Source organism: Sitophilus oryzae, unplaced genomic scaffold, assembly GCF_002938485.1.
Source record: "Sitophilus oryzae breed Bouriz unplaced genomic scaffold, Soryzae_2.0 scaffold_684_pilon_pilon, whole genome shotgun sequence".
NCBI classification, from domain to species: domain Eukaryota; kingdom Metazoa; phylum Arthropoda; class Insecta; order Coleoptera; family Curculionidae; genus Sitophilus; species Sitophilus oryzae.
Window position 1 is genome coordinate 1,286,416 of NW_022147289.1, and position 26,230 is coordinate 1,312,645.

Consider the following 26,230-nt stretch of genomic DNA (forward strand, 5'->3'; position numbering starts at 1 on the left):
ATATATGATACATCTATTTATATTTATATGCCATTTGCTGACGTATTATTGCATTTTGTCATTATGATGACAATGACATTTAGAGGTAAATAAAACAAATGAGAATTTCTTGAATATTTTTTTAAAAATTGAAATTTTTGTTCGTTCGGAACATTATTTATAATGCACGAAGCTTATCAAAATCATTCTCTTATTAAACTAAATCATCAAATAGAATCCATCGCTGCCCACGGTAAGTGTTACGCTTTTTTCTAGATGCTAACATTAATATTTCATTAAAATTATTATTTATTGTATTTCTAAAGATGACACTCTGTTGGTGGGTACTCGACAAGGACACCTTTTTATGTACAAATTAGAAAACAACTCTAAATGCGAACTAACATTGATGCGATACAACAAATCGTTTAGTAAAAAACCAATACAACAGTTGTGTATAATTCCAGACCAGAACTTGCTTGTCAGTCTTACAGGTTATTATAAACTTGCCTAATAAATTTGTTTCCTTTATACCAAATTGTTAAATTACAGATAACTTGATCCAATTACATGATATCAATGCAATTAATTTTACCACACTGCATCAAATACCAGAAAGCAAAGGAGCAACGTATTTTACTGTTAATCCACAAGTAACATTTTTAAAATATAGCTGATAAAAGTTAGAGAAGGCATTTTTATTGATTTTAGAAAATTGTTTCAACCACAGGCGACACCCATGTATTAATATCTTTAGCCGTTGCAGTTAAGCGTAAAATTCAATTGTATTATTTAAAGAAAAATGAATTTCACTCTTTTGGTAAAGATATATTGTTAAATGATATTCCTAAGTCAATGGCATGGTGCCAGGATGTAATATGTGTTGGGTATCGTGATGAATACGCTCTATTAAAAGTGAAGGTTTGAAAATTAAGCCCTTGTATGTCTAGTTTAGAAATTCAAGTTAATTTTTTTAGGAAAATGGGAAACAAACTGATCTTTTTCCTACTAGTAGTACAAAGTCGGCAGATCCATGTATTTTACAGATATCCGACTCCCATTTTGCATTATGTCGAGAAAATCAAACGGTTCTTGTCAATACGGAGGGAGAGACTGAAAAAAACAAAACTTTGAAATGGTCTGCGATACCTACCTACTTAGCACATGATGAACCTTACACACTAGGAGTTCTTACTGATTGTATTGAAGTAAGAAAGTGTTATTCAATTACTTGCAGGGTCCTGCAACAGTGCATCTGGCATCTGTACTTCCTATAATAAAAAACTTATGAATTTTGTATAAGTGCAAATCTAAAGTATGTAATAGGACGTATTTTAGGAAAATATTTTAAATTCCACAAGGTTGAGTGGATTGGGATGATTTTTTAAAAGGAACACACGTATATTATTGCATTTTTGGTTTCCTTTCTGATCACTTTACATAGTTCTAAGATATTATTAAATCTGTTTCGATAGTTTCAGAGATATTAATAAATAAATCAATAAAAAATATCTTTTCAGTCTTTATAAAAAATAAAATCTCAAGAAATATCCTGAAATCAAAACTATACTAGGTATTTACTATAGTTGGCCTGTATTTAACTTTGCTATAAATATTATAACCTTAAATAATATAGTGTTCAAAATTCTCCGCCAAAAATACAAAATAAATTTTCTTTGTCTTTTTAAATGGAACACCCTGTATATATTTTTCGGTTGGGTGCAGAATTAAAAAATGAACAACGCATTTAAAGTATTTTAAAGTTGTTAACAGTTTAGCAGATATTTGCAGTATTATATTAGATACATACCGTGTGCATCTCATAAGTTGCTCACCCCTATAACTTTTTTATTTTTTTCAAATAAAATAAAGAGACTTGGTATGTTAGTATATGACATAAATAAGGATTGATTGACGTATTCAGTTGTTTTTGGTCACTTCCTGTCTCACCGGAAATGATTACAACTTTTGATTTTTAATTTACACCCTCGGTATTTTTTTACTTTATTTGATAGAAAATGACGCTCTGAATCGAATGACATATTATATGTCAACTTGTGACATTTTCACTTAAAACAAAATTGTATTTTAAATTTCAATTTAGAGTGCTGAATGGCTGTGTTAAAAACACTAATTTTTAATCATGGAGCCTTGGAAAAATATATTTGATCGTCTAATGTTTTTAGTGCCTTGTCCTGATCGGTTCAAAGATGCCCAAATCGCATTTTTAATTATATCTCAATTTTAAATATTTGTTTTTTTTAATTACCAGAATTATTTAATACTTTACTATCAAAATATAAACGAAAATAAAATAAAAAAGTCTTTGCCCTGACCCGGATTCGAACTCTGAATCATCGGTTCGTGGTCGGAAACTCTACGCACTGCGCTATGGAGATATGTTCGATTTATATTCAATACTAGAATTTATAGGACTAAATTAATAAAAAATGTTGGATCTTCTTTCGGGTATTGGCAGTCTTCAACGGGTATCGGCAGTCAGACGGGCCGCATACTGTTCCAGAAAGCATAATAAAAGATATATCAAAGAGCCAGACGTCTTAAAATACTTTCTCGAAAACGTTGCTAGCTCTTAGACTATAATTTTTTTAAGAAAATGTAAAAGTAATGTCTCGAAATAAGGTTTTTTACCGATTCGCTTCCCCGCCTATAATTGTCACCGCACGCCGCTCTAATAGACCCTAGTACATATTTTAGGTAAGCGCTTAAACAATTTTTTTACAGGATGTACAGACAATGGCGTGCATATAATGTAGACAAAAAGGCGTTGCCTACCCCAGACAATATCATAAAATAATTTTTTACATCGTTACGCTATAACTCATTACTTCTGCGTTATCGCGCAATTCCCATATAAAATTTTCCATAAAGGGGCTCCATATTATTTACTCCAAGACGGTTTGGAATTTACTTTATATTGTCTCTAATGGGATGGTAAAGGTTGCGCCATTGCCAATCTGCCACGTACTCTACAGATCGCAATGACTGAAAGGCCAATGTGTAAGAAAGAGATAAAATATGGAAGTAACGCGTGAGTGTGTGACTGTGCAGTGTTGCCAAATCTGAACATTTTTCCCCCAATTTTCAATAAAAAATAATTATTGATTTACGCTGCACGCCACAGCCTACAGAGGCCCAACGCACTGTTTCGGGACTTTGTATAGCTCCAAAATACATAAGTTATATTTAGGTCTGTACTCTGGAACCCAGTATAACAATTCAAACATTGCCAGACATGCCCAAAGTAAGATTTCTTGTACAGGCAAGTTCGGGTGTATTGTTTGCAGCGTCTTTATCCCAAGTATGGTGCGTTAAAGCGATAGATGTTGCCAAACAGCGTGAGATTCTAGTTAATTCCAAGGAATTTCAGTTGGCTTTAAAATTAACTGTAAGTTACTGATTTTTTTAGGCAATTCAAAAACAAAAGTTTAATAATGTCGGTTTAACTTTCAGCAAATCTCAAATGAATCGGAAGAGGAAAAACAGGCTAAAATACACAATATTCAAACACTTTTAGCTTATGATTTGTTTGCTAAGAAACAGTTCCATGAAAGTATGAATGAATTTTTAAAATTGGAGACCGACGCTTTTGATGTTATCCGGTTAGTGTTATAATATTAGACTTGTCAATTTTTTTTGAAAAGTACTTTGAATAAAAAGATTAAGGAAGGAGTATAATGCTAACCATGTATTCATGCAAGGTAGACGGACAAAGGCCCTAAGGTGGGAATCCTTGACAGTTCTGTTTGACGATTCATTTGACACATTTGAATTTGATTTTACTGAGCTTATTTTATCTTATTTATTATTTATTCTACTACTGATAGTTGTTTAAAGATAGTAAATCTAGAAGGAAATTGAAGCAGAACTTAAATTATCGGTGACACTATTGCGATTTACTGAAAAAGACTGTTAAATAGTTGGTTGTGTAGCGTGCGGTAGATCTCGGTCAAAAATCGTGGGAAATAATGGAATAACTTTTCGCTAGTAAGTGACTATATAATATACATACGTGTAGTAAACTGATAATTTATGAAATTCATTTAAAATTAACTTACTATATATTTTTTCTTGCATTTTTGCTTTTATTTGCTACTTGTCAAAGATTAGATGTCAAAGAATTTAGATACGTCAATTTGACTTACCTGCTTCAGTAGCGTATCGGATGTTTGTGTTAATAAATAATTATTATAACTTATCAATTTTTATTACAATTATATATTTTTATAACAATTTTAATAACTACCGATATTTATTAACATAAAATAAAACAATAAATTATTGAGTCTACCGTACATCATATTTGTATATATTTTTTAAGTCGACCATTCTAGGACCCCCTCGCGGTCAATCTAAGATGCTCCTTCTTTAATCTTTTTATTCAAAGGAAAAATAATATTTTTTTTTCCATTGTACAATTTTTTTAAGAATTTTGCTTCTAGTTTAAATTGCGTTTATCTCATCATGAAGATCGAAATAGACAAAATATCAAGTTATAACTTTTAATCGGCATTAAACGGCCTATAAAATTTTTCTAACGAGAGAAAAAAGGTCAGTGGCGCACATGTTTTTATAGAAAAATATGCCAGTGATAACCTATATGCACGTCTCTGGTAATACGTCCACACTTTTTTAGCATTAAAACATGTCGCAGTTATAGTATCTTTTACTCTCAAAATTTCATTCGAATCGCTAAAAGCATTTGAAAGAAAATTATAATAAATCGAAAAAAATGAAAACTTTAACCCCCTGTAGCTACGGAACAAAGCAGAATCGGACGTATGTTGATATAAAAAATTAATCTTATTTTTATGTGAGGAATCTCCTCACGAGAGATGGCCGTATATGTTAAGTCTACTTTTATGCATGTCTTTTTTGTTAGGTTATTTCCTGATTTATTACCGCAAGGTCAGCAAGATGAATATCCCGACTCTTCTAAAGATTTAACAGATAAAGAACTGGAAGATAGTCGTTTAGCATTGATAGAATATCTAACGGAAATGAGACACAGATTGCAAGATACAAAGGTAAGAATGTTGTATTTATCCAGTGGCTCAAGAATACAAGGACGAATAACACCAGAAATCAAATTGTTACCAGTTGACCTCAAAGCTATTTGGCCAGTGCCGTGTCAGGGGGTTAATATAAAGAATGTTTAATTAAATAAAAATTGTAATTTTAATTGTTTCACAAATATTTTTTTTTAATTATTAGTTGATGGTTTTTAATTTTATTTTTTACGTGTCTCTCTCTGTCTTCTATTTTATATACATTTACTTATCTTTTTTTTCTAAAAAACTCTGTGATGACGCGTTTTTTACAAGAGAAAAATGTATTATGTAATAGCAAAACATTTTCCGATGCACGTCATCAATCATTGACACATTGCCACTAAAGTCTATAAACCTGACTAAATGAAATTTTGGCAAAAATGTTTGAATTTGTTGTATAATTTAAGATACCGAGCAGCTCTTCATTTGACTTTATAGAGCAAATGATTGTAACAGATATTTTATTTAGATTAAAGCTGCAAAAATTAGTTTAAACCGAAATTTATTATCACTATGTTGAATGTTGGTCACATTGCGCCGTTTTCAGCAAGCTTATCGTTTATTATTTGACAATTATCCTAATGTCAGTTATTATTTTGTATAATATCGTGTTGTTGAATCTTTGTGAGTAATTCTCGTTTTTGTTTGCCCATTTTAATAGTTTTTTTTTAAATTATACTTTTAAGCATAAACAGTTCTTTGAAGAACTAAATTTTCGAGTTTTTGTACTGCGTTTCTTAAAATTGTGTGTTGAAAATATGCCGAAGCATTTAAACAGTCGAAGCAAAGAGCTTGTAGATAAACTTCCCTGATAAACTATTTTGAACGAAAACGTGACAATAAAGGTCCTTTATTACCCTTGATTGCAGTCAGAGAAGTAAGTTTGATTGATAAGCACATTACACCACTTTCAAAGTTATTTCTACGTTAGTTTTAATTAAATTCTGTGATTATTAGTTTGTGCATTAATAGCACCCTCTAACTTGTTATTACCACTTATGGCGTTGTACGATGTACATCAATAAATAAATAATTAACACATAATAACGCTTAGAATAATCTTCATAATGAACTAGTTTTTGCCAATATGTAATAAGTAAAATAAGCTATAAAACAAATAAATCAATTAATTACTCAAATATTACTTTTAAATTAAGATTCATCTTATAAATCCATCACAATCTGGCAGCGCTGTAGCCATCGCTTGTCACTCAAAGTTGATCACGTGCATCGGAAATTGTTTTGCGATTACCTTAGTAAATATTATGAGGACCATTTTACGAAAAAAAAATCAGCGGTCGGTGGAGTTGGACAATATTTCTACTAAAATGTGTGTAGGAGTGGGGGTAGTTTTGCAACCTTGCCGTACTTTTTCTTGGTTTTTGTAAAAGTCAAATATTAAAGCGCTTAGCAAAATGTACATTTTTCCTTCAATAATTTTTTTTTCTAAAATAAATAGTAATAGAGATAGAGCAATTTTTTACTATACGTTTTATAAATTTTCCAGTTTTTTTAAACCAATCAGATATAATTTTTGCATTAACAGTATAGTGATAATATAGATAAACCAAGTATAAATATAAGCATAAAAACAATTAAAAATAACGTTTAGAAATTATTTATTAAATAAAATTATTGTTAAAAAAATTATTATTAAATTAAAGTTAATAAATGAAATGTGCTCTGACGTCATCCTGAGCGTCATATTCGTCCTCAACTATAATACAAAGGTTTGTGCAACTGATTCCGTAGCACTGACCACACTTTGAAGAACATTAAAGACCCAGTTTTCTATAAGAGCAATTTTTAGAGCACTGATTCTTTGCAATTGAAAAAAAAATAATTTTAGTAGGTCAGGATCAGTCAGGTGTCAGATTGCCTTTTTGATTTTTCTTTCATCCATATTGTAAAGGATCTAACTTGTTACCAATCCATTCTTGAATCTAAGAAATACAACTTATAACATTTCTTATAATAGATATATCTTTACAGTTACTTGAAAGTATGTCCTGAGTAAATGGAGTTTTGTAGAGTTCTCAGTTGGAGGCAAATTAGCCAAATTAAAGGTTAAAGGTAGTCTTAAGGGCTTGTTTGATGTAATCCTATTGTATAGAGTGTATCTCAGATAGTTAATATGTTTAATATAGCTTGGGCAGTGATATTGCTTTAAAAGATAATTTAATCCTGACTCAAACAAGTCATCTTTGTTAGCATTTTTTTCTTAAAATACGTCGAGATATTGACAAATATCGTTATCTTTTTCAGTATTGACAAGCACATTTTTTTATTTTTTTTTAAATAAAAAGGAGGTAGTATCATAGCCCGATATATAGTCTGTCCAACGAGAAGATCCTTGACAGTGATAGATGTGTCTGTCATTTTAATTTCAAAGTAGTTATTTTATTTTACAAAGAAATAAGTTGGTACAACTGGAACGCATAGCAGGATATATTTAAAATTTGATTGACAAGAGACAGGGTACTTCAAAATATTGTGAAAAAAACTGTATAAAACTCAAAAATGTAATTGAGTTATTTTATTTAATAAAAACGGTATGTGTTAATACATAACAAACAAGAACAGGACACTACATACCAAAAAAATATAAAAAAGAACTATTATTTACTTTCAAGCTTTATGAAACTACCCGCATTTATGATTATATTTATCAATATAACTTATGTACAAATACAAATTTGTAATATTCCACAGGAATAAATAAAACAACATAGGTAAATAAAACAAACTATTTTATTAATAATAACACCTACCAAATTTTATACCTTAAAAGTTGATTAATTAACTTATTAATTATTACTTATCTTAATTTTTTAAACCAGTACCTTTTGACATTATTTTTCTGCAGTACTAAAATCCATTATTTACCTATCGTGTGATGTCGATATTTTACAGCTACTCCAGTTTTTAGTATGTGTTTAGTTTGATCCTTCTACCATATACGAGATGCACTTATCTACGACGAAATGGTATACAAACTTTATCGATGGCAACTTCATTGGTGTATAAGACTTTCTGCCTGGGCAGCGAGTATTAACCATAAACTGTGCTCTGGCTGTGCTCTGGGTCTACAGTTAATTTTCACTCGATTTTTCCTCCACTTGACTTGAAAAGACACAAAACACACGTAATAATACGAATCAAAATGCATCATCTTCCAAAACGCAGGGTATTTAACAAAAGTTGACACAAAATTATAACCTATAATTTGGCAAGACTTTGACAAGCGTCAAAAATGACAAAATCTAAAGGCGAGTTCATACGCATCGGCGTTCGTTTGTCGTTCATCGTTCCGTCAAACCAATAAAATTGAATTACGATCTGTCATTTTTTAAATAAACCAATAAAACTGGTTAAAAACAACAAGACACGACGTATGACGGATTTATATTTAAACCCATCCATAGATAACTTAAAAATTATTAGAAACTTTTTTTAGTAAAATAAATAGATTGGTATGGGACGTCATCTGTTTTTCTTCTGTCATCGTCTGTCGAAATCTTACCTGAGAAAAAAAACAGAGTATAGCATGTAAAAACAATATGTGTTTTTTAAATGTCCCATTTTGTCTTGTACCTCAGATATTTTGGATATTTTTAGAATCAATTTTTTATGCTTTTTGGAAAAAATCTTCTCACTTTCTTATCGCCTCAACAGGTGTGGAATTATCTATGTCAAAAAAACATATAACAGTTGTCTCAGAGGATACCGATATTATGGTTTTACTTCTATACCATTCAAAACATACAAATATATCCATGCTTCGTCCGGGAAAGGCAGCAAAAGGTGATAAAATATCTGAGGTACAAGACAAAATGCGACATTTAAAAAAACACATATTGTTTTTACATGCTATATCGGGCTGTGATACTATCTCCTTTTTATTTAAAAAATAAAAAAAATGTGCCTCGTCGGTAGTGAAAAAAGATAACGATCTTTGTCAATACCTCAAAGTATTTTTAGAAAAAAATGCTTTGAAGAATTTTAAAGCTATATTACTGCCCAAGCTATCTATATTAAACATATTAACCATCTGAGATACACTCTATACAATAGGGTTACATCAAGACAGACCATTAAGATTACTTTTAATTTAGCTAATTTGCCTCCAACTGAGAACTCTGCAAAACACCATTTACTCAGGACATACTTTCAAGTAACTGGAAAGCTATATCTATTATAGGAAATGTTATAAGTTGTATATTTTAGATTCATGAATGGATTGGTAACAAGTTAGATCCCTTACAATATAAATGGAAGAAAGATCACAAAGGTAATCTGACACTTATTCAATCAACAGAAGATGAGTAATTTTTTGCCATTGCAAAGAGAGTCAGTGCTCTAAAAATTGCTCTTGTAGAAAACTGGGTCTTAAATGTTCTTCAAAGTGTGGTTAGTGCTACGGAATCAGTTGTACAAACTTTTGTATTTTAGTTGAGAACGAAAATGACGCTCAGGATGGCGTCATAGCAGTTTTTATTTAATAACTTTAATTTAGTAATAATTTTTTAACAATAATTTTATTTTATAAATAATATTTAAACATTATCTTTAATTGTTTTAATGCACAAATTTATACTTGGTTTATCTATATTAACACTATACTGTTAATGCCAAAAAGTATAGCTGATTGGTTTAAAATAACTGGAAAATTTACAAAACGTATAGTAAAAAATTGCTCTATCTCTATTACTATTTATTTTAGAAAAAAAATTATTGGAGGTAAAATATTCTAAATTTAATTATCTACAAAAAACATGTCTTTAGTTTTTTCGAAAAAAAAGTTATGCAGTTAGTATATTATTATATATTTGAAAAAAACGAAAAAATCCAATATGGCGGCGGTTTTTTTCAAACTTCCCCTACTGGGACCGAATGGGACTTTTGAGGGGTTAAATAGGAGATCATTAGCTACATATTCCCGTTGAGATTGGTTGGTTACTAATTTTTTTCACCTTTACATATAATACTCGGCTACGTTTACTGGCCTAAAACGTGTTTATTTTTTTATAGTTTGATGCCGTCTAGTGAACAAATGAGGCAGGTTTACAGAGAGGTAAATTGTGTCCAATAAATTTATTTTAATTCCAAAAATACGTAGTATTATGTAAACGAAATATTGGAAACCCTGTTATACGTTCTTGTATTCTTTAATCATTGTATTTATCTTTATATCAACGTTCTATATCACTCACTTACAGGGTTTATCAAACGCACGAGGAAATTTAAGCGAAAAATCCAGCAAATCTACTGACCATTTGCTTCAAATTATCGATACGACTTTGCTGAAATGTTATTTACAAACTAACGACACTCTGGTGGCTCCGTTGATTCGCTTGAATCACTGTCATTTTGCGGAGACTGAAAAAATACTGAAGAAAAAAGGTCGCCATAAGGAACTAATCATTTTGTATCAAACTAAAGGTAGGTTATACCTTTGAATAAGAAGACTAAGGAAGGAGCATATCAAAAATCTTAGGTACACCGCGATGGGCCTCAAATATGGCCGACTTAAATTCCGGTTTATCAGTGTCGTTCTAACTTTATTTAAAAAATGTAAAACTATGATGTATGGTAGACGTGGGGCAGACTCAATAATTTGTTGTAATTATATATTACAACATTATTGTTCGCATTTGATGCTGCCTCTTACTCCTGAACATCAGCGTAACCACCTGGAATGATTCAATGGGATTAGGAATGGTATCATGTGGTCTTTAGGGACGAATCCTACTTCTGTTTTGGGGACGCACAATAGTCGGGCAAGGGTGAAAAGACGATGGGGTGAAAGAAGCAAATCTAATACAGTTTGATAGAGAACGTCATGACCATCATACTGTCGGCATTATGGTTTGTCTCCCATTGAACATGTCTTGTTGATGAATGAATAAGTATATTGTTATATCTGTCTCCCATTAAACATGTCTGGGTCATAATGGCTTGAAGAGTGTCAAATTTAGAACACCATCCGCAGACTTTATCAACCCTTATGCATGAAGTTGAAGCAGCCTGAAATAGGATACCCCAAGAGAATATCGACGCATTGCAAAAATCAATGCATTTTCAAAAATCTACCTTCAAATTAGTAAAATTGATAATACAGGTCCATAGAAAGCTACAATCATGCTACAATTAAAATACTAGCAAAAATGTGATTGTGTCATTGTCAAATTCGGTGTAACATTTTCTTCTTCTTCTTTCTTCTCAAACTCTCCTTTTCAGGAGAGAGTTGCGTCGCCTAGGCTGCTAGGGCCATTCTGGCAAAGTACTTTTCTGCTTTTCTTTTTTATGAGTGGTCACGTTTTATGGACTTTCACTGATTTACCCTTCCTTCTTAACGACTAACAATTATTGAGGCTATTAAGCAGGTTGCTTTAAGCTCTGCGACTATTCAGTTATGCATGCGTTCTACGAGATTCACATTTTATTTACAAAAATTTGAAGATACCAAACAGAGTAAGAGATATAATAAGATATAAACAGAGTAATAATAAGTATTTATTAACACAAACATCCGATACGCTACTGAAGCAGGTAAGTCAAATTAACGTATCTAAATTCTTTGACATCTAATCTTTTACAAGTAATAAATAAAAGCTAAAATGCAAGAAAAATATATAATTTAGTTAATTTAAGTGAATTTCTTAAATGATCGGTTTACTACACGTATGTATATTATATAGTCACTTACTAGCGAAAAGTTGTTCCATTATTTCACTCAATTTTTGCCGAGATCTACCGCACGCTACACAACCAACTATTTTAGAGTCTTTTTCGATAAATCGCGATAGTGTCACTGTTAATTTAAGTTCTGCTAATTACCTTTATACAACTATCAGTAGTAGAATAAATAATAAATAACATAAAATAAGCTCCGTAAAGACTGACACATCCACAAAATTTCAAATCAAATTCAAATGTGTCAACTGAATCGTCAAACAGAACTGTCAAGGATCCCCACCCTAGAGAGCTTTTATGGTGCTTTTTCCGCCCACCATGCATGAATACATGGATAGCAATATGCTCCTTCCTTAGTCTTCTTATTCAAAGGATTATACGAACTTTTCAAACGTCACTTGTCGAAAGTCAAAGTGACTGTAAAAGTACACGTGGCAACATTGCGACGTGCATTCGTCAAATATTTTGATGACGTATTTATTGGAAAATAGTAGAGTACTATATTACATGGATAATGCTTACAGGTCAACACAGAAGAGCACTGGAGCTCTTACAATCCGAAAACGACATCGACAAAACCGTAACTTATTTGCATCATTTAGGCTCAGAAAATATGGGCCTAATTTTGGAATTTTCTGAGTGGGTTTTGAACGCGGCTCCTGAGGAAGGTTTGAAGGTTAGAAAACGTAACTGTCGAAATCAAAGTCACTAAAAAATTAGAAGCAAATATCGATAAATGAAACAAGTTTTGATTGGAAAGTGCCCATAAGGACGATGTACTGTCTGTTTAGCGATCGTTCAACGTTACGTCATCATTATTTGTCAAATATGCGTGTTAGGGTGTGTCTGAGATCAGTTTATATTGTTTAAAAAAAATTAAGTACATCCCTTAGATCTTATAAACTTCGTGGATAAATAAATTCGCTTCGTTTTTGTTGAAGACACGTCAGCGACATTCGACTATCTGATTATCCTTGTCAAAGACAAAGATAATGAGATATTTTTGTTAAATTAATTAAAATTTTAACCCGGCAAATATATAAACTAAGAAATAGAGAAAATAATATTGTTATTCGGATATTAATTATTTTTTGGATTATATTACCCTTCGACAATTACGACAGACATATTCTAATACAAAATTTACTAGTATATTAGTATAATAAATCGTATCTATTTTAAAAATAAACTTATTAAAAAACTTGGTATTCTATACAATAAAATATACTTTCATACTCTAGAAGTTCAAGATGCATAAAATTATTAAATATATTGGTACAGTATAAGACGTGACATTAGGGTGTCCGTTATTTCTCAAACTGATTTTTTTTGCTGCTGCACTCTGAAATTTTAGTTTTTTGCTCTAAAAAAATTATCCAACGTAAACAAGCTCTTAATTTTTAATTTAAACCGTATCGGAATCATGATACATGATCATAATTTCCCATTTAAATAACATGAGGTTTTTTGACCTTTTGCATTTCATTTTTTATCTCTAAAGCAAATGAACCTCCAGCTTCGACAAAGACATATTCTAATACAAAATTTTACGCTCTACAAAAAAGATCTCTTTGGGTTTTTTCATAAAAACATTCCTTTAAAAGTTATTCTCGGTCAAAGTTATGCACATAGTTTATAATCAAATTTTCACTGCAAATTTCGAGTGGTTTTTATCTTAAATATCACTTGTATCGAATTAATTAAATTAAACAAGTAATATTTATTAATTTAATATTTGACCGCGAATAACTTTTAAAGGAATGTTTTTTTTATGGAAAAAACCAAAGAGACCTTTTTTTGTAGAGCGTAATATAAATGTCTTTGTCGAAGCTGTGGGTTCATCTGCTTAATATCTGAGATAAAAAATTAAATGCAAAAGGTCAGAAAATCCCATGTTATCTCAATGGGAAAAGTATCATGATTCCGGCACGGTTTAAATTAAAAATTAAGAGCTTGTTTACGTTGGATAACTTTTTTTAGAGCAAAACCTAAAATTTCAGAGGGCGGCAGCAAAAAAAATCAACTTGGGAAATAACGGACACCCTAACGTCACCGTGCCATGGATTTTTTTAATTTTTTTAAGATTCTGAGTTTGACAGCGGAAATACTATCTGCCTTTGAATGGCGGGAAGCCGAGCATTCCAATCCAAATTTATTTCTTTTACCTATGGAAGCAAATAAGGGAGACATTGATATCGGTTTCAGATTTTTACCGAAGATATTCCTGAAGTTGAAAATCTACCTAGGCCAAGAATTTTGGACACCTTGTTGAAATCGCACAAGGAATTGGCGATTCCTTATTTAGAGTACGTCATTCAGAAAGACGACAATCCCTTTTTCCACAATGCTTTGGTGCACCAATACAGAGAAAAGATTTTGAAAGATGGAGTGGAACAGTCCGAGCCTATAAGAGTAAAGTTACTGGAATTTTTACAGCAGGTTAGTAACAGTCTCGTATATGAGATAGTGTAAATGGTAGCTTAATAGACAGCTTAATAAAAGAGATAAAAATTGGGTTGGTATATTTCTTCTATGCTGTATTGCCGGATTTTACATCAACATTTCAAATCATACAAGCATAGTAGAAGGAAAGGAGTAGTTGCACTCTCCCAAATATTTTCTGCCAGTTTTTACAATATGTCGAATATCGGCAGATTGCAGAGCGTTTCAGTTGAGTTCCGTCCGTCGACCTGCGAGGTTCGAGCGTTGCGTCCCAGCACAGAGACGGATTGCCAAAAAAAGAGTGCCTTACTGTGTGGTGCTGTTGGTTGTAGTTATAATTCAAAAAATTGTGCTTTGAGTTTTTTTTGAAAGTCATTTGTGATCTTGTTTGTGTGGAGGTTAATTTTCTCATGACTGATTACTACTTAATAATTTGATATTATTTTCATTTAAACCTCAATTTTTTATCGATTGTACTTTGGACAACCATCCCTTGCTTGCTGTTTAACGAACTGTACCATCATTGAACAAACATTTGCTAGTACCGGAAGTACCGAAAAAAAACTGGAAATCCCGGTTCCTTAGAGAGAGGCATGGTACCGAAATTACCGGTTCCGGAAACGCTATAACGTACTGTAAGGTTCCCTTTTTGAGAACGCTTACGGACGCCGAGTTGCCTTGGTTCATTACTCGGGCGCCACCCTCAAAGTTTAAAGTGTTTGAGAGACCACTAGTGCCAGTACGGGTAGCTTTTATACAGTGGAGATACCAGGGAGTGATGAGATGAAAAGAAAATAAAACACACAATTAACTATAACGTAACACTAGGTTTTTATTTAACAAATTAATTATGTACAAAAGCAATCAAAGAAACTTTACGTTCTCGAATTGTAACAATAGTAAAATAAAATGAATGCTAGAAACTCGTAAAGCAAAATTTACACTAACAACCGCGTACCTCTAGAGTTCTGATCGATTATTCCCAATACGCAACTATCTGACTGACTCTATCACTCGAACTCGAACACAAGACGCGTTCCCAAAGTGACGTTCCGTTATACACAGAGACGCGGTTCCCGGATCGGCGGCGATGTTAACAGCATCCCGTTGGACACGACGACGCGAGTCCCAGATCGGTGTCGGAGTTAGCGGCGCCCCATTGGACACAGACACGTGGGTACCGGAGCAATACACTCTACAGATACGCGGCGGCGACGTCTTTACAGGCGTCCCGATGGTCACAGCAACGTATTTATCGGAGCGGCGTCCTTTTGACAGCGAAACACGGACCCCGGATCGGCGTCGGAGTTAACAGCGTCCCGTGGAACACAGACGCTAGTCCCGGATCGACGTTGAAGTTAACAGCGTCCCGTGGGACACAAACGCGAGTCCCGGATTGGCCTCGAAGTTAACAGCGTCCCGTGGAACACAGACGCGAGTCCCAGATTGGCGTCGAAGTTAGCGACGCGTCGGCGAGTTGTACGCCGTTCGGATAAGCGCAGCACACACACACAGCCCGGTGACAGCCTCGGGATTTAGGCGAGATCCCATCGAGCGTCACTGTTACATGGCACCGTCCGGACGGCACACCGGTACCATCCGGACGCCTCGGGATTTCGGCGAGATCCTGTCAAGCGCCTTAAATATTCGCGACCCGTGCGTTTACTGAACTACCTTAGCTGTCCCTTAAAAAAGTAATTCATTATTAGCCCTTAACTAACCTTTCCCGAGAGGTACGTCATGCCTGAGCAGATGTCAGAGAGAACCCAGAAGAGCCACGATTCCTAGCGACCTGCCCTAGCACAGCGTATTCCCTCTTTTAATGCGCTTTTAATGTACTATCTATCCCCAAAATCCCGGGTCATGAGGCTATCGCATCGTTCATTAATTTGTCCGAAGACGGACAAACTAGCAAGGATGACGGCGCACTGGTACTGACTTCGAATCACCAAACTTCAGGTCCACCTAAGCTATCCTCACTGAAGGCAGTAAACTGTCCGCAGTGCGGCGGCCAAGCACCTGGTGGATGACGATCCACGCGTTCACGCAATTCGGTCAAATAGCCCACAACCTGCAAAGAGGACACAATTTGGCCTATCTGAGCGAATGTAAGTTTTGCTGTCTCCCTTACCCCTATAACGCGCTTAGGTAGTAGAGTAAACGCTAGTAATAATAAAAAGAATACGACCTACCCTCGATCACTTCGGCGGCTGGTACTTACCTTGCGCAGTACGGCAGCGATCGGCGGCTGGCAGCTGGTTACTCGGCGGGGCACTCCGGGCTCGAACTCACTGTTCACTGCTTCGCGTGCGACCACAAACTGTCGTTTTAATATATATGCTGCAACTTATACCGGGTCGACAAGAGAACGGTATTGGGTCGACGTTTACTTACTTGTCTACACTTCATACCAAATAAACTTTTAGTCGGTGATTAAGCTTCACCGGCACAGCGTTGCCCCCTTTTATATATTTTCTTTTAATCAAAATATTTTAGGAAAAAAATAAATTAATTATAAAAATATAAACAGTTATTATTTACATCAATAAAACCCACCTGATTAACAGTACCCAGGGAACATAAAGGGCCATTACTACCGCTTTCCCGTTCAACATATTCTAATAAAGTTGCGAGCGATGAGTTTTTTACGGCTATTAAGCTATCTTGTACGCTTCGCACTAAAAAAGGTTCTAAAAAGAACAATGTTTGACTGCAAGGTCTGCTAGTAAACATTTTCAAGCTTAAAGTATCACAACACTATTTATTTAAACCAAAAACTCCAATTAATCAGTTAATCCCAGTTAGTCAGCACGGCACCAAATATGTTCATGGTTGGCAACAATGAATTTAAAAATCGCGTTCTCGATTACGTATTTGTATTTGACTAAGAGTGGGTCCCAGGTGAACCCTCCACTGCGGCCGCGAGGGCCTATTGTGGCTCAGTTTCTACAAGCTCTTTAATAGAAAAAGAGCATTAAAGTTCACCCTCAAGACCCAGCCTTTCAACATAGGCCGTTCTGTCCAAGGGTGATATGTCTTCTTGGTCTGATAGGTCTAGCGTGGGTTTGCCAAACACCTCAAACCTGGTCCTGTCCCAGCGCGGCAGGTACACATAACATGCTTCATTGTTTCGTCATCTTCCATACAGAGTCGGCATTCGGCGTCTTCCACCAGTCCCATCCTCTGTAGGTGTGATCTTAACCGGCAGTGGCCCTTGTATACTGCAGTAAGCGTACGCGCTCCGTTCCTACCAGCCTTTAGGAGTTCATCTGTTCTACGTTTGGATGGCTATGCTAGGACTGTCTTGGCATGTTCCTTTCCGGGACTGTCATACCAGTCCCTAAACGTCGCACCCCTAACCCATTCACAGAGCCTGTCTCTTGCGAGATTTTTTGGTACGGTAAGTGTCGGTTCTGGGCCCACGAATGGCAAGCCTGCACCAGTTTTGGCGAGGGAATCAGCACGTTCATTTCCCTCTAGGCTGACATGTCCCGGTATCCATATTAGCGACACTTTGTTCCTATCTCCTAATATATTGAGTAGTTTCTTACAATGAAGAATCGTCATGGACGTGCTTTTCGTTGCCTCAAGCTCGATTACGTAACTAAAAGTTTAATTGATACGAAATAAATAGAAGTGAATCGCTATGGCGACCTTGTAACTCAGAGAGAGAAGAATGCAAAGTTTATTACCTATCCACACATATCCCTGCCTACACACGTAAAAACCGGCAACACTGTAAGCCGCTTTTTATTTTATCTGTCTGTCAACACTCGTATTTCTTTTCTTCTCAATGGCTAAAATATTTTTTTAGAGCACACAGTACACTGCGGAAAATGTTTTAAGAGATTTCCCAGTGGATTGTTTGATCGAGGAACGTGCGATCATTGTTGGACGATTGGGTAAACACGATCAAGCTGTAGCGTTGTATGTTCGAGCTTTGGGCGACTTAGAGAAGGCTAAAGACTATTGCAAGCGGGTATACGATAGTGGTATATCTGGAAGTCAGCAGGTATCTATAATACTTTTTACTATAGCAGAATATTTGAATATAAAAATAATCTTTAACTCCATTTTTGTATTTTTTTTTTAAATTTAACAACCTTTGAATAAAAAGATTAAAGCAGGTCTAACAAAAGTATCTAGGCCTCTCATGCATGTATTCGTGCATGAGAGGCCTAGATCATATTATATACTTACGTGGATAAATCAACGCCATAAGTTTAGCATTAAAAAATATGTCTCCAACATCACGACATGCCATTTTCAAACATTCTTTATTGCACTTATGAAACGTTCAAGAAGCTTGTCTTTCTCGAGGACCTTACTTTGCGCATGCGCACTAAAAGTTGCACGTATTTCCAAAATAATTACAATTTTATACGGTTTAGACCTTTGAATAAGAATATATATCCTTCAATTTAATAGCTGTTTCACTTCAAATATGCACAGATCATAGTGCACACACAATTTTTTTATGCACTCTGTCCTTAATTTTTTTATTCAAAAGTTGAATTTATTCTTAGGCTTAGTTTTTCTTTTTAATAATTATTTCAGGTATATGTTTACTTAATTAACATCATCCTTAAACCGGACAGCTTTCCGTTGAGTCTGCCCGGAATAACTTTGTCCCCGAAAACCGCGCAACCCGACTTGGAACTCGCTCTGCAATTACTGGAAGAGAACGCTTCGAAAATCAACCCCATCGACATATTGACCATCTTACCTGACGACATTCCCGTGTCAAGACTGCACAAATTTTTACTGGTCGCTCTCCAGAAAGTTGTACAAGAAGAACGACGTGTAAGTATGTTTATAGGTTTTATTAGTGTTGGGAAAAATCGGATGATTTCAATCCTCGAGTATTGATCCTCGAGGATTCCAATAATCGGATGATCATCCGAGGAATCCTCGGTCATAAAATGTTCTCTGTATAATATCTCGATCGAAACCTGAATAATACTCGCCGCTGGGTGTGAGTGATTTAGCTTGCTGTTTTTAACACACTGTTGCCATGTACTTGAATGACTTAAATAATATTGTAATAAAAATAAATACTAATTATTTTAAACACTTTTTTAATAATTTTTAATATGTTCGTGTATAATTTCATGTGGGAAATAAAATGTTCATAGGTTTTGCTTTAAATTGTGCTGATTTTGTTTCTTTAACTCCGACTTTGTGGCTAATCTGGCAACCTTTCAGCACACTTTCAGGCCAAATGAAACCAAGTAATTCTAGGAAATACGGGCGGCTTTTTAAAAAGGGTTCGTTATTTATTGTTTATTTGTCGGCGGTCGGTCATTGAGATAAAAAATATATTTTGTTTTACTTTTTAATAGCGTACTTTCACCGAAAATAAACTGTAGTGCCTAATAAATTGTAGTAGTATTGTGTTATTGTTCATATTTTAAGTTTTTGTGCCACATAATATCCAGTTTTAAAATTGAATTTAATAACTGTATTGTTTGGGCACAGGTTAACTAATAATCGAAAAAAAAAAGTTAATGATGATTGTTTCGGGTTTTCAACCTCTTTCTCTTGTGAACCCTCATAACAGAAAAATATTAACTATTAAAATTTTACTTAAGGCCGAGCTTAAGGCTTACAACGAGTCAGCTGTCGCTTTAAAAACTGTTTAAAAAAAAATGAAATAAAATATACAGCAATATTGTTATTGTTCTTGTTGGCAAATTTCGCAAATCATTCACTTTATATCTACGTTCCATCACACTAAATTTCGATTATACTTTTATCACAATATAGTCTCCCAACGTACAACTACAAGCAAAGTTTTTTTTACAAGAAAAGACGTAAATTTAAAATTAAAAATGCAAATAAAGCAAAATCTCCAAAGCCTTAACCCAAATAAACAACTGTGGTTTTGTTAAATGGAATTTTGAAAGTCGAAAACTGACGTATTATGAATTTTCAAATGTTTTAATTCTGAATTATTACACAGAAAAAAACAACATTTTATTATTACATCAATGGTTAAAAAAACTATAAATCTTCAAATATAAAGTCTGGAGAAAAAATCTTTATAATTAATATATCCCATCTAAACGTCTAAACAAAACAAAAATAAGTAATGTATTTCTGTTCAAAAATGCAGGTTATTACTCTGAAAACCGACTAGTGAGTGAAGTGATTAAACGGTTATCCTCTGTCCTCTATATACAAGGTTTCAGCATAAATCGTAAATCGCCTGTATCGTTGCGAGCAGCGAGGACGGTACGCTACACCCGATGTTAGTTGCGTGACGCGTAATGCTCGGGATCGACAAAAAAAGGTTTCAGCATAAATCGTAAATCGCCTGTATCGTCGCGAGCAGCGAGGACGGTACACCACACTAGAGGTGTGTAGTTCGTGGACGAACTAGTTTCAATGAACTATTCCGACCCCGGAATGAAAGGAACTAGTTCCTGGTTTCTCAAAGAACTAGTTCCTCAGGACCTATTCCGAGATCGAGACTGTGACCCATATAGAATAATATCAAATCAAATTAAATCAAATATTTTTATTAGGCCCCAATATAAAAAATATACAAAATACAAACCATACTTTGGCTAACTATAGCCTAATAGCCTAATAAGGAGTGCACCGCGATTACAAAACCGATTCACTGATTGCCAAAGGCATCAGTGTGGCACACTCCCTGTAAAAAATAACTAAACAGAATTTCATTTTCAATACAATAATATACCAACAACAAACAAACCCGTAAGAAAAACAGAGGACCACCGGCAAAGCAAAAAGAAACCCCGAGCGCACAGAACAAAGCGTCTGCAAGACAATTTAGCAATGTTAAAAAGTATATAAATACAATTTCAACACATACACAAATATTTTCCAAAATTGTAAAGCTGAGCAGTGAGCCAGTCAAAACCATATCAAATTAAAGGCCCGTTCACCACAGTTTGCCAAAATAACAAAAGATAAAAGATAAATTTAGAAATAAGTTCTATATTATATTCGATTGTAAAACCAGCAAATTATTCTTAACGTATTTATTAAAATAATGTGATTTAAAGCATTTAACACTGATTGGAAGAGAATTCCATAATTGCGGCGCAAGAAAAGAAAACGATTTCCGAAAGCCAGCCGTCCTATGTTGAGGTATCCTGAAACTATTTAATTTCTTGTTACATGAGTGTGGTCAAAAGGTATAAACAATGATTTTAAATAAGGCGGTTGGCCAGTTTGTAAGATACGGTAGATAAATGTTAACATATGAAGTTTTCGCCTATTTACCATAGACAGAATATTAAATTGATTTAAATATGGCGTAATATGTGTACGAAATGAGATATTATACGAAAATCTCATGCAGGAATTTTGAAGTTTTTGAATGGATCTGGCAACTATTTGAGTCAATGAAGAGCCGTATACCACATCTCCGTAATCAAACAAGGACAAAATTAGCGAATTGCACAGATAATATTTTGTATTCTGAGGAAGGAATAATATGCGACGGCGACGGATCTGCCAGCGCGCGTAGCCCGATGGTAGGCAGGAGTGGGGAGTGCCAGCCGTACGTTATCGGATCCGGACCTAAAGGAACTAGAGGAACTAAATAAAAGACTACTTTACGTATGGATCAGCCAGCGCGATTGATGCTAGGCAGGCGTAGGGAGTGCCAGCCCTATGTTATCGGATCCGGACATAGGGGAACTATTAAAAGACTAGTTCACGGGAATCTATTCAGTCGGCAGATCCGAGATATAATACAAGGCGACGACGATGGATTCGGCCAAAATTGTCGTGGATACTGTTTTTGAATTTAGTTTGTTTTTTAAATATTTTATGGGAATGTTTCACTTTAGGTCCCTAAAATTAAGAAATATCTTATAAAACGAAGTAGATATTCTGAATTTCTAGACAAAAACAAAAAGCTTCAAGTGAGGAAAAATGCAATTTTTCGTAAAATTGTTGTAATATTTGCTCCAATTGATTTGTGATATAGTTTTTTAAACTCTGATTTGAGTTTCTTTTTATTTTTTTTATCTGCAATAAAACTTACCTATATGTTTTTAGCATACACCATTACACGTCTGGTTATATCTCCGTACATTATATAAATTATACAGATCATACTGTAAATAGTTCTGGCTGACAACGAAACGCATTAGCAAGCAAGGGGGATGTCAATATTAGTCGGGAACTATTGTGAACTAAAGACCTAGTTCAAGGAACTATTTCTCTGGAGGAACTAGAACTAAGGAACTAGAATTCCCACCTCTACCCCTTACCTAGACAGAATTTTGTAAAATTCCATTTTCGTAGCAGCCGTTCTGGCTGAAGGAACTTGAAAATAATTTCCAACGATTTCTCATGACGTCTTTGATAATAATTTCTTCTTTTTTTTCTGGCGGCTCTACGGCTAATACTTTCCAAGACCCAGCCGAGACCAATTCTTAGTGCGACATCCGCTACACGTTGTCCCAAATTCAAGGATGACCATTGGAATCTCTGAAAAGGGGGTGAAATTATGTCAAAATTGTGGAATTTTATGACCACTAAAAAAACAAAGTATAGTAATATCTCTCCAAAAAAAATCTTTATGGGTATTTCGCCACTGCACTGCAAGAAAAATCTACAAAATAAAATAGTTATTTTTTGTAAACACTTCTGCGTTAAACCTAAACGGAGGCTGCTTGTCAGAAGTTATCTTTATTCTTTGTATTTTTTTTGCTTCCGACGACGGAAAGAGATAAACTTTCCGAAACGTTAAGCATTTTTTTCTTTATTAGGCAAATTTTTATAACTGTAAACATAACTTCTGACAAGCAGCGTCCGTTTAGGTTTAATGCAGAAGTGTTTACAAAAAATAACTATTTTATTTTGTAGATTTTTCTTGCAGTTCAGTGGCGAAATACCCATAAAGCATTTTTTTGGAGAGATGAATCCGCCACATGGGTATAGACATTTTTTATAGTAATATCGTTTTTAGTTTATTCTAGGTTAATCTGAAGGAATATTTTAAGGTAAATGCCTATATAATTTTGCCTACAGGTACAATTACTGAAAGGATTGCTGTATGCTGAGCATTTGCAGTGCCAAGAACTGAAACTAAATTTGCAAAATCAACGAATTTTAGTTACTGAGTTGAACGTTTGTCCAGTGTGTAAGAAACGTTTTGGAAACCAAAGGTAATACAATATTTACAGTAGCGTTTGTAAAAATATTAGAAATATGCACTGTATTCCGGAAATTTTGGCAGCATATTCTGCAGATAAAAATAAGTCAAAAAGTTTGTATAAACGTATGTCCTAAAACGCTTACTTTCCGAGATACAGGGTTTAGAAGTTTCATTTTTATTTCGATTTTTTCAAAATATTTTTTATGGGTAACGCCAGTAATTGGATGAAAATTGGTGTCTGGGAGTTTTTATAACATGAGAAATTTTATTTTGATGTCAATATGTCTCCTACTTGTAGAGGGCGTTACCTACATATTTTTTAACCGAGTTGAAGTGTAATAACTTTTCGTCTATACCTGTATAAAACTACCGAGTAAAAAAAATATAAATTTACCACGTTTTTTACGTAAAAAAATCTCTTGGTAAAAATCGCTGCGAGTAATGGTTCTCGAGATATTTAGAGTCGAATTTACCACTACCTGTCATCATTGACATAAATTAAACATGTTGACTAAATAGCTATTAGACTGAAATAAGAAATTTGAAATGTTTTGTGCCAAAAGTTCAACAGAAACTGTTTTTATCATCATTTTTTCGAAGAAAAATAAAAAGTTCCCAAATTTATCATTTCAGTCAAATCTACTTAACATAATTATTTTTAGTCAATAATGACATGTATTGACTATTTCCATTCTAAATATCTTTAGAACGGTTGCTTGTAGCGATTTTTACCAAGATATATATTTTTACGTAAAAAATTACGGAAATGTATATTTTTTCACTCGGTAGTTTTATACAGGTACGGACGAAAAGTTATTACTCTTCAAAACATTTAAAACGCATGTAAGTGGCGCCCCCTACAAATAAGAGTCATGATGACATCAAAACCAAATTTCTCATGTCAAAAAACTTCCAGACACCAATTTCATCCAAATATTGACGTTATTTCAGAAATTATTGAGAAAAAATCGAAATAAAAATGAAACTTCTACAACCTGTATCTCCAAAACTAAGCGTTTTCGGACATACATTTATAAGAACTTTTATACTTATTTTACCTGCAGAATATGCTGCCGAAGTTTCCGGAATACAATTCGGACCACCCTGTATACTATCGCATTTAATTTTTTTGAAAAAACTCGCAATGTTTGTTAAATTGTAAGACAGCGCCTCCTAGCGTCGACATTCAAAAGCTTATTATTATTGTTTATACGCTATAATATAGAGTAAGAAACGCTCTTTTAAACGAGCCCCCGTTTGTTAGATTCCGTTCATCCAGTCCGGAGTTATTAATGTTTAAATAGAAACAGATCTAACCTTCCCCCACCACTTTATTTTGGCAGATACGGGAAAATGGTTCTAACAAAAAATATGCAAAATTTACTGCAGTTTAAGAATCTATTATTTATAGTATCCATTATCTAGGCAAAATTGAGTAAAAACTCCTTTTTCTTCTTTTTAATAGCAGTTGCGCCATCTAGCGGCCGCTATACAAACTTGAAAATAATTTCCAGCAATTTCTCATACTCTCTTTAGTTATAAATATTTTTTTCCGTAAGCTCTACGACTAATATTTTTCGAGATACAGCCGAGAGCTATTCTTAGTGGGACACCCGGTACAATAATGATTTCTGCAAACAAACTGAAGACTACAGGGGAAAAACGATCTAAGTCACATTTTCTTACTTTTGAGATAAATGATTTTGAAACTTTAAAGACTAAAGGAAAAGAAATAATAAAATGTAGCGAATCGTAAGAAGTTTTTATCAATAGTTATATCTATAGACATTAACTGATTAACAGACAAAACAAAGAAAAATAAATTGTAGCAAATTTGTTAGATAAAATAAAACTCGTATTCGCTTGGTTCAATGGAAAAGCGATCCAAACGGTGTTACTGTAGCTTTTGACAATCTGTAAGTCGAGGTAGATTTCGACAGATGACATGCAAAAAACTACAGAAAAAAGAATTTGTGAATTGAAATTACAGACAACTTTGGACAGTGTTTTGCAGTTACTCTGACAGAAATTATCATCGATTGTCGTTTCAGAAGCAACTGCGACGCCGTTTTTTTTACATTATAATATGATCTGTATTTTGAAATGTATTGATGTTTTTTCTTTATTTTTTAGTACTCTCGTTAGATATCCAAATGGGGATGTAGTGCATTATTCGTGTCATGAGAAGAATTAACACAATAAGATTATGCTTAAAAGTACATATTTGTTATGATAAGATGAAAATTTGCACTTCTTTTATTTGAGTGTAATTAACCATTATAATAGGTATCTAGGTAATTTATACGTACATATAGTCGTTCTCACCTAACTTTTCCTGCGTTTGACATTTGACATCGTGTATAGTAATGTTTAGGCTCAAATGAAAATATTTAGGCAGTTGATACAAATGTCTGCGGAGGTAGACTCTGCATTAAAATTTCTATTATTTTATAACCCTTATCTATCTTTCTTGCTATTTTACTATTTTTTATTGAGTCCATTTTAACAGCATTTAAAAGAATAATAATTTAAATATAAATTGTTTAAATAATTAACATTATATCATCTCTTAATTAATTTGAAATAATTCGTCTGTTTTGAATGCTTTGACGTATCGTGTTCCGCCATATTGGGAAAAGTTACCTGAGACGAACTATATAATATGGGCCTTTTATGTTTATAGGTATTTTTACTATCAAAAATAATATTTATACTGTGATATATAATTAATTAATTAATTCTATTTATTATTAAGTACATTAATATATAAGTTAATATTTGTGCATTGTATGCATCCCATTGTAAAACGATGCAACTAAAAAAAATATGAATAGAAATATACCGTGAATTACCTAAATATGCTTAAGAATTTTATCGTATTGTTTATTTAAAATTTGAA

General features: G+C 33.7%; 1 protein-coding gene across 1 annotated transcript; it reads left to right on the forward strand.

The window, feature by feature from the left end:
* The first annotated feature begins 63 nt into the window (after nt 1-63).
* Nucleotides 64-26,198, forward strand: LOC115888172 (vam6/Vps39-like protein). Its single transcript, XM_030907788.1, has 15 exons — nt 64-232; nt 306-473; nt 532-632; nt 691-900; nt 957-1,187; nt 3,191-3,388; nt 3,454-3,602; nt 4,883-5,027; nt 10,271-10,493; nt 12,272-12,423; nt 13,953-14,186; nt 18,004-18,201; nt 18,747-18,992; nt 23,205-23,341; nt 25,465-26,198. Exons 1-15 carry the CDS (start codon nt 163-165, stop codon nt 25,523-25,525), a joined length of 2,523 nt encoding a protein of 840 aa, XP_030763648.1. The 5' UTR covers nt 64-162; the 3' UTR covers nt 25,526-26,198.
* The last annotated feature ends 32 nt before the right edge of the window (nt 26,199-26,230 follow it).

Bases quoted from the DNA above. Each gene is read 5' to 3' on its own strand.
- LOC115888172 (XM_030907788.1), top strand. From the start codon at position 163: ATGCACGAAGCTTATCAAAATCATTCTCTTATTAAACTAAATCATCAA. The intron at 3,389-3,453 runs GTAAGTTACTGA...TTTAACTTTCAG, and splicing joins AGTTGGCTTTAAAATTAACT to CAAATCTCAAATGAATCGGA. The intron at 18,202-18,746 runs GTATCTATAATA...TAATTATTTCAG, and splicing joins GTATATCTGGAAGTCAGCAG to GTATATGTTTACTTAATTAA.